General features: G+C 39.3%; 1 protein-coding gene across 2 annotated transcripts in view; it reads left to right on the top strand.

Moving 5' to 3' along the window:
- The first annotated feature begins 4177 nt into the window (after nt 1-4177).
- LOC138002936 (BTB and MATH domain-containing protein 45-like) overlaps nt 4178-10000 on the top strand; it is a 6748-nt gene continuing 925 nt past the window's right edge. Inside the window, exons 1-2 of one of the 2 annotated variants that reach the window (XM_068848900.1) lie at nt 4178-4857; nt 6594-10000. The exon at nt 6594-10000 is cut by the window's right edge and continues 925 nt beyond it. In XM_068848900.1, the coding sequence (XP_068705001.1) occupies nt 4258-4857; nt 6594-7187 (1194 nt within the window). In that variant the 5' untranslated portion in view covers nt 4178-4257 and the 3' untranslated portion in view covers nt 7188-10000. Of the gene's footprint in view, nt 4858-6590 lie in introns of both variants that reach the window. The other variant, XM_068848899.1, reaches the window with a different exon arrangement.

Here is a 10000-nt window from a genome sequence, read left to right as displayed (position 1 = left end):
AGGAAGTGTTTTTTTTTTTTTATCACAGGGGCACTTTAAGGCAATCACGCTTCAAATATTGTTGCGTGGCATGTTGCCATAACATCACCCTTGATGCTTGAAACGCTTTCTTCCATCTGCTTCACTTTGTCATTTTGCATCTTTCTTGGACTTCTTTAAACTGACAGTAACGTCATCATACTTTTCAGAAGTAAATGACTGGGATGTTTCGCGACTATCAAGTCTCTTGTCTATTTCGCGTACCTTGCTCTCTAGTCGCTCCGTTACAAGCTTAATCTGTTTGCAGATTTCAGTCTTCAGTTCGGTTAATATATCCTTTTTAAAAGCCGGCATCAGGTCCTTAGTCCAAAGTTCCTAGTGCATTGCTTTCGCAAGATATTGCTAGTTCCGTTTGGTCCAGCGCGCTTGTCTCCGCAAGAGAGCTGCATGAAACAACCAGTGAGCTTCCAAGACCACAGGTGCCCTAAGCTCACTGTTGGGGAATATAAGGATTTGTATGGGAAGACAAGACCTGAGGCCTGAGAAGATAATTTTACGAAAAAATTCTCAATTAAAAAGCCTAACCTTATTGCTCTTGTGGGTCGCTTCCTTCCTGTGAGGTTTTTTTTTTTTTTTTTCAGATTCGACGCAATTTGAGCCATTATCAGTTCCTCAGTTGTCAACGTTTATAGTAAAATGCTAAGGCTGAGCCCTCAATTCTCACGCGCCAACCGAATTCAGTCAAATATTCCTGGTTAAAATGTTCCAACGGTTAAAATTTGACCCTAGAATTCAATGGCAAAGGTTTTTCGTTCATTTGAATCCGCTAGCCGCGCAATTGAAGCCCTGCCACCGACTGTCAGGTGGCTGTTAGTGTCCCAAACGAATCGATAAAACAATGAAAAAGACCCTCTTTATCTTTATCGTTTAGCAGCGTGGTCAGGCCGTATTCACGGTAGCCGCCGAATTGGCTTTCAAATTGTCATGCAAATTATCGATGTGTTAAGCTGGGGGGCAAACACTGGAAAAAAGGCAAATTGTGAAAAATCGGCTCGTCGTAATATTGAAATAACATAGCGTAAAGTACATTTTAGAATTTAGAATTAAGTACTTATAAGAGACGATTTAGAAATACATGAAACAAGAAATATAAGTGAAAGAAACCGACGTTTCGGTGCATCTTGCGCCATTATCAAGGTTATAAAGATAAAATGCGGTTTGTGAAAAGGCTAAGTTGAAACAAATTTGCATAAAAGAGTGCCAAGCTAATTACATGAATACTTTAGCACGAAGAGAATCCGACTGTACATTTAATGCTGGTTTAAGATATTGAATACACAGCATTTCATTAACAAGGCAGTCAAATTTGTTCGTGCATTTCTTGATTACATTGAAGCGTGCTAAGAAATTGTTCGGAACAGCGTTTTCCGTAAGCTGAGGTATCCGAATCACCTTATTGATTCCGTCATCAACAGGTTTATCACCTCGAGAGTCGCAGTGGACCAACCTAAACAGCATACCGATGATGCCATCCGGATAGTTATCCCCTATAAAGATCAGGATGCTGCAGTGTCTGTCAAACGACAACTTAGATATCTTAGTAGCAAGGTGCAGAAGACCATTCAACCCGTGTTTACTAGCCGCAAGCTTAAACAAGATCTAAGCTTGCGTGAGCCCAAGCCTAACATCGTAACCCAGCAATGCGTTGTTTATTTATTCAAGTGTGACCTGTGCGATGCAGGTTATGTCGGGTACACAAAGGGCCACCTTCACACGCGCGTTGAGGGACACCGTCAAAAGGCGTCATCTATTTACAGGCATTATTGCAAAGAACATAACACTGCTGTTCCGAACAATTTCTTCGCAAATTCCTTATTGTCCCAGTGCGTCCATCGTGAGAATAGAGTTGAACTTGGTCAATCAAGCATCCAATAAAAATACATGGCATTCTCACGTGACTTCAGTGACGTCAGAATTTCTTCCTCCGACACCATCTTGAACCGCTGGAGTCAAGTGAGTATCCATGTATTTTTATTGGATGCTTGATTAAGCCAAGCTCAGCTCGATTCTCACGATGGCCGCACACAGTGAGGAATTTGTCTCGTGAGGCCAAAAATATCAAACATGTTTGATTTTATCCTCACGGCCTCGCGAAGCGAATTTCTCACCACAATTTCCCCGCACACGTGAGGAAACGGCTGAGCAAACCGCCTCGCGAGGCAGTTTGTTCAGCTCTTTCCTAAAGTGTGCGGCGGGCTTTAAGGAGGCTCCCTAGAGTTATAGGTGCGCGCGCAAGCTGGGCACTAGTATGGAAAGTAAAGCCTGAATCGCGCGTGTTTTTCTGATTTTTGTGACGTCAGCCTGACCAAATATATAAAATTAAGGACGGCGCCTACTAATTGAAAGGTATTTTTGCCCCGGTTTATGATTATGCAGAAAATGTAGATCTTAACAAGTGTTATTGAAATCCAAAAAGAAAATTGGGAGTAACCACGCATTTTTCAAAGATAATTGTTGAATAATATTTGTAAAAAGCTTTAAAATACAAAGCAATGTATGGCGTTCTTTCTCAAATTGAAGCTTAATTATCTCTCAAAACTGCATGGTTACCCCCAATTTTCTCTTTGGATTCTAAGAGTACTTACTAAGATCTACTTTCTCCGGATGGTTTTAAACCGCGCAAAAATATCCCTGTATTCATAAGCATAACCCATTGGGAATCCCAATCTCGACCCCAGAGCTCTTCTCCTGACTGAGGGAGAGAAGAGCTCTGGGGAACCCTGAAACAAAGTGCCTTTCCATTGGTTTTCGAGAAAAACAACGAACAGCGTCTCTAATTGGTGCATTCATGTTAGCACTAGGAGGAAACAGGCGCCGTAAGGTTCAAATAGCCAATTTTTGGCTATGAGAACCCTTCGGCGCATGTTTTCCAACACAGAGTTTCCCAGAGCCTTGGGTTGATCCGAGGCTCTGGTAACGAGAATGAGAGAATCGTCAAGTTGAGTGTATTCCTGAAAACATAGTTAATCGAGGGACAGGTTATGAAACAGTAAAATCTTCAAAAGGGAAATAGAACATTGTTACAGTCTCAGTGGATTTTGAATTGACCCTAACAGAGCACAATCTCTTGCTATCTTTGTGCACGGGTTCGCAAATTAGTTGCGCATAATTTAATCGAATTATTTGATTGGTTATCTTATATAAAAAAAAAAAAACGTGTGTTTTGTGCAGCGTTAAGGCCGAAAATAGGGACAAAAACATGAAACAAAAAGTCTTGTCGAGATTCATAACTACCTCTATGCATTAACTATACTGAAAAAGACTGTTCAGGATGACATTGACTGATAATTCGACAATCAAGGGGAGCCTCTATCTCTACTTATACCTTGAATCAACTCTTCCCCGAGTAATTTTTTTTCCCGCGAAGAGTATACTTCCGTTGACTGTGAGACTGCTCTGTTTTGATTAGCTTTTGAAACTTACACTTTGGCTTACTAAATTTCCCAAGAGAGGCGTTCTATAAATAAATCTCTAAATACTCGGGAAAAAGTTGACTCTAGGCCAAGTATGGTAGACTGGATCCCCTTGATGAGCTCCTAGCGAAAGTAATCTTCGGAGTCAAGTGATTCAATTTAACGTCAGTAGATGGTATAAACACTCTGTTCGTTGATGTGATTGGTCAATTAAGTCGTGACTTGTAGTAATCATTTGTGCGTGGTAATGGAGCAAAGACGTTGAGAGTCCATAAGTCATAGACAGAAGAAGCTAAATAACCATGGTAGCTCTCTCGCCGAATTTTTCGTTGAGACGAAAATTCTGTTACCTTCTCCCAACAAACATGGTGTAGCTTTACGGACATGGTTCGACTTACGTCATTTCCAGTTTTGTTGCATTAACGGTTTGGCTGGAGCTTTCATGTCACTGACCTATCATACACACGAGAACTGCTAATATAAACCTGCTTCAAAATTTTAGAGAACAATAAGAGACAGATTGCAACTGATGAATGGACCGTACATGGAATACTACCCATTGAACGCGATCAAATTAAAAGAAAAAGGTGCGACCTATATGATAACATGGCCTCAGGACTCTTGCTTCAAATTTCCTTTTCGCTTGACTTATCAAGTGACGTCATGTGGTTGATTTTTCTTTGCATAATCTTCCTTCAATTACTTTAACAGACATCCATATTAAGCCCACCAAACGAGCCGACAAGTCATAACTCCAGTTATTTCGATTACATTTAACAGTACTTTAAGAGTCCAACTACACGAAATGGCGGCTACAAGTTACTCTCCACATTTCTCGAAGCCATGGAAGTTCAGTGATGTCGTTCTTGTTGTTGAAAATCAGAAATTCCACGTTCATCGAAGCACTCTAGCATTTTGGTCTCCTGTCTTCGAAAGAATGTTCACAACTGATTTCAAGGAGAAAGATAACGATGAAATCTCACTTCGCGGAAAAATAGCAAGCAACTTCGAGGAAATGTTGCAGATGATGTATCCATCCCTAGAAGAGAAGCTAATCACCCAAAGAAATTGCTATTTCCTGTTTGAACTTGCTCATGAATATCAAATAGATTCCGTTGCTCAGAAGAGTATTAATCTCATGGTGTCTATGGTCGAAGACAGGACAGAGGACGACGTGTTGAGTATGTTGGTCTACGCTCAAAAGTACGAGTTAAAATCTCTAATATCGACATGCATCTATGAGGCACGTCGATTAACTTTACAGCAATTAAAGGGACATGGAAAGCGTGGCCAAATTGAACCAGACAACTATGTGAAGATTACTGAAAGGATTATAGATCGTCTTGAGGAACAACGTAGGAGGAGAAGTATGAGAAAAGGTTGGTTCCGGGATCGACTGCAAAAAGTGAGTTTCAAACTTTATGAATGTTGTCTTCCTAATAATAAACTTGGTGTATTGTATAGCTTTACGGCCCCTTTTTTTTCAACGACTAGGTATTTAAATGACGCAAAGTGCAAGGTGCGCTGCGGAAGTCTTTCCGTAGTCGAAACATTGCTTTAACTTGCAACCATTTGTAAAAATAGGCAAGCATTGCGTACATGTGGTAGTGCAGTAACTTGACAAAGTGCTTTATTCCTGTTAACTGTCAACTGAGCTGCGTTTTGTTTTCCAGGAGATTCAAGTTGTCTTTGCGTAATAGACTATGTAGCCCTAATAGTACACGATATTGTTTTGGTATCGTAAATCATTATAGTGCAGCTATGGTAGATGTTTTAGATGAATAGCCCCCTCAGAAGACGTGTGGTTACTAGTGAAATACTTCATGTACACCCAGAAAGATTAAAGAAAATAAAAGGGAATCTACAAACATTGACTTGGAGGCTGACACGAAGTTCCCTTTAATTTCTTCTTTCAAGAAGCTAAAGTGGTGTACTCAGAGTGTTTGACAGCTTTCCACGACAAAAGTTCACTAAATTAGGGAGGCCTCAAAATATACGACTTCGCGGTTCAGAAACATAACACCTAAAATTCTATTTTAACGCTCAAAAATGCGAACTAAGCAAGGTACAGATTTTGTTAGCGTGTTTTATGCAAAACAACTATTGATGCAAAAGTAAATAAATATTGATACAGCAGAAGGAAGTTTTTAGGTAGTGTCTATTGAGAATAAAAAAAGCTATTAGAATCAAAATTTGAGACATGAAAACAACGTAAATTTTGTGCCACGAATATAAAAAGTTGCGATCAGCGAAAAACATTTGGTGAGATTTTTGCTACGTTCAATTTTTCTATTGTACCTTTGGCTAAACAAGTAAAGCACAAAATCGAAAGTGATATCAATTTCATCGGCAGCCTATGATCAAGTTAACTTGCGTGTCACAAGTCATGAAACAAAGGACACATCTCTGTGACACTTGAAATGATGGGTCTTTGTTTTTGTTAGTTTGTTTGTTTTTCCTTTCAAGTGTTTTAAAGTTCGAGAAGAAATGTGGGAATTCAACACAAAGATCATAATCGTCCAACTGTTGAGGTTGACCATTGTTTCTGCAAAGTCAAAAATGCACTCTCCTAGACGTGGTTACTTATCACCAGGTAATTCCATCGTTTTGGAATTGGAAGCTGCTTTTTGCCGATTTTGGGTCTCATTTTTTGAAAATCAAGAACGCTTCCAACAGACCTGTTTATTTTCTCACGCGCTGCGGGCCTATTGCCACCACGGACTTACTTTGACTCTTAACGCTCTTACACTCTAACAACCCGGTGGCATAGTGTGTAGTGCACTTACAGTGTACTGCCACAAAATGTTGACACAAAAATCCAAAACTTCCCTCATCCCCTTTCCCTTTCCGGCAAAAGGCGCGGGGGAAGAGATAATGTTGGATCGCATGGTAAACAGTTTCTCTTGTCGTGGTAAGATATATCAACCAATTTTACATGACGCGCTGAACTACCATACACTTACGACCTAGAATGGCCGCAGGAATCTTGCTTCCAATTTCCTTTTCGCTGGACTTATCAAGCGATATCACGTGGTCGATTGTTGGTGACAATCTTGCAATTTATTACTTCAACTGATGTCCATATTGAGCCCACCAAAGGAGCTAAATCTTTAATCCAGTTATTTCGATTACATTTAGCAGACAATGGCGGCTAGTACAAGTTACCCTTCACATTTCTCAGAGCCATGGAAGTTCAGTGATGTCGTCCTTGTTGTTGAAGATCAAAGATTCCACGTTCATCGAAGCACTCTTGCATTTTGGTCTCCTGTCTTCGAGAGAATGTTCGCAACAGATTTCAAGGAGAAATATATCACTGACATCTTGCTTCCCGGGAAAAAAGCAAACGAATTCGAGGAAATGTTGCAGATCATGTATCCGTCCCTAGAAGAAAAGCTAATCACCCAAAGAAATTGCTACTTCCTGTTTGAACTTGCTCATGAATATCAAATAGATTCCATTGTTCAGAAGTGTGTTAATCTCATGATTTCTATGGTCAAAAACAGGAAAGAGTACGACGTGTTGGGTATGTTGGTCTACGCTCAAAAATACGAAATAAAATCTCTAATATCGACATGCATCTATGAGGCACGTCGATTAAATTTACGGGAATTAAAGGAACATGGAAAGCGAGACCAAATTGAACGAGACAACTATGTGCAGATTACTGAAGGGATTATAGATCGCCTTGAGGGACAACGTCTTGAGAGTCCTTTTTCTTGGTACTTGGGGACGTGAAAGACGTCTCAGGCGTCTTAAACGACTAGTATAAATACGGGAAATAAGGTGGACGCATTAAACGTCTCAAGTTAAGTACGTCTAAACGAAGCACTTAACAGACGTCTTAGTCGTCTCAGACGTCTAGTATAAAGACGATCAGCACTAAACTGGGACTTTACAATGAAGGGCACACAGTCTCTTTGGTGATTAGATCCCAGTAAATCATGAATTTGATTTCTAGCCGTCGAAGTTAAGGGCGTCCCGCATTTATATTAGTCGCACTTACGGCCAGACGTTTAATGCGTCTTGACGTCCTCTAGTATAAATACGGCCAATGTCAAAATGTAAAGGTTACTTGCCACTGAGGACAAACTGCAACAAGTGAGTTACAGCCTTTGTAATCGTCAACGTCCAAAGATCTATTATCAGAGCTTAAAGGGGCAGTGTCATTCTAAATTTGCTGTTTGTAGGTCAAAATGGGTAAAAACATAAATTAGTACTTAAGCTCACACGTACAACATTCCTGATAACGTCTGAAATATATTTATGGCACGAAGAGCTTTTCGCATAGTAAATTTTTGGTGTCTTTCTAAAGAGACTCTGTGTCTCCAAACTTGAAAAAAAACTGGCCAGTTTATTCAAGTCTCGATCCATTTCCATCCTCTCCATCATTGGCCGCAAACAACGAAGAATAGCTTCAGTGCACTTTCGTAGTAATTGGTAACAAAACTACAACATTATTTTTTCGGTTTTCGTTGATACAAGGACCTCTTTTAGTGTTTTGAAGTTTGACTAAAATAGCGCGGCACTACCCCTTTAAGCGGCCGGCAAAAGATGAAAACGACAGCTACCTATTTAACAGATTTGAAGAACGACTGTGTAAATCTTTTGTTGCCGAGACATTGCTTGAAGTACATGCGAAAATAGAGCCTCTGCCTTTAACCTATAGCTTGTGAAAGTCGCAGTATGGTCGCAACACTCGAACACGTTGTAGGCTTTTGAAAATTCCGTTCAGAATTTGAAACAAGAATGACTGCATGCAAAACCCATAAAACGGGTACAAAAAACAAACAAACAAACAGAAACAACTTTTATTAATATCTTTCAATTTTACATTATTTTAAATTCTTGCACAACCTGCAGACAGCATACTGCGAGTTGTGTACTTACATTTCATTTCACCCGTCGTATTTTAAAGAGTAAATAGTAGAATTTAACGAATTAAATAGTTAAGTTCATTAATTGATTCTGGAGAACACTGAGGAAGAATCAAAATAAATACTCAAATAAATAGATACCTAAATAAATAAAACAGAAACAAACACAACAGTACTTACTTATACAATAAAGAAATAAGGTGCCAGTCTTTTTTTTTTCCATTAAGATTTAGTTGCATACAGTTACGCTTTAGTTATATTTCCGTTTTCTGGAAATCATTTTTCTGTTAGTATTTTCTGTACAAAATTCATTTCCATTTTTTATTTGGCTAGTCAACTTCTAAATCATATAGGTTTCAGCGTTTTTGCGTTTTCATCTGTAATTTGGCCTTCGGAAAGTCTTACAACGTTCTCGAGTGTAATTTTCACCGGCTTCCTTTTGCCAATCTGTCGTTTCTAAAATTCTGAGGATTTCTGTTGGCCTTCTTCATTTTGTGAATAAGCATTTCCTTTTTTTTAAATTTAAGCTGTCGTTTAGCATTTGAAATTATAATAGGCCACTTCGAAAAATACCATAATACTCTTTGTTTGTCCCCCCCAAATTTTGCATAAGCATTGTTTCCAGTTTCTCTTGGGACTTACAATGGTCCCAAGAGAAAACAAAAACAATGCTTATGCAAAATTTGGGTGGATAAACAAAGAGTATTATGGTATTTTCCAAAGTGGCCTATTAATTTGCTTTGAAATTGAGTAATCTTTTAGTAATAATTACGTCATCGCCGCCATGTTGGATGACCCAGACAAGAGGTTTCTTATTGACTTCTTTGTCCGTCATCCAGCATTTGTATATCTGCGTCTCTAAAAACTGAGTGCAAGCCAGCTTCAATCAACCAAACCAACCAAAACCAGATTTTCTCGAAACAATTTGACAGTGGTTGAGCCCCTATGGAGGATGACGCATCCATAGTATGGTATTAAATCACTATTCCTTAATTTGTCAATTTAAAATTCCGTTGTGCAGGCTTCGTGCTTCCCATGTTTAGCATCAGGTCTAAGCAGGGTTAAATCCGGATACTGTCAGATAGTTTATCAATGATTGATTCCTCAATGCCATAGAATCCTAATCTCTATGCAAAATGATAAGCGTCTGAAAGTTGGACACGCAAATAAGAACAATCACGCAAATAAGAACAATCTTATGAGGTTTTGCTTCTATCTCGGAAACCACATCAGCAATAAGGTTGTGAGTTCTCTTTTAGCACGTGATCCTTTCGGATCACCGGACAAAAGGTGATTGAAGATCGCTGGTCGATCGTACTCTGTCTGCTATCTACCATCCCCGTTGAGTATTCTCAAGCTCCTGAGCGTAATTGTGTTTATTTGCATGTTCTCCGAAGAAAAGAAATACCATCCCAAGATTTTTACCGGACATGCTGCAGAGGTTATTTATATCAGTTCTTCCCATGATTGCGCAGTCCACGTTCACTCTTACTGACCATACAAAGTCTTGTCCTTGAAATAACGACGCAGGCGGAACAAGTAATAGATTTTGAATTATTTTCACCGGATTAGGGCCCGCTCTATATTACCTCCTATGCTCTTGTCATTGCTCGATACCAAAATTACACTGAAGAAGTCCAGCGATATTTGTATTAAGATTTAGAAAATCTTGTA

The sequence above is a fragment of the Montipora foliosa genome, chromosome 5 (genome assembly GCF_036669935.1).
Source record: "Montipora foliosa isolate CH-2021 chromosome 5, ASM3666993v2, whole genome shotgun sequence".
Taxonomy (NCBI): domain Eukaryota; kingdom Metazoa; phylum Cnidaria; class Anthozoa; order Scleractinia; family Acroporidae; genus Montipora; species Montipora foliosa.
This window is presented reverse-complemented; position numbering and strand designations above follow the sequence as displayed.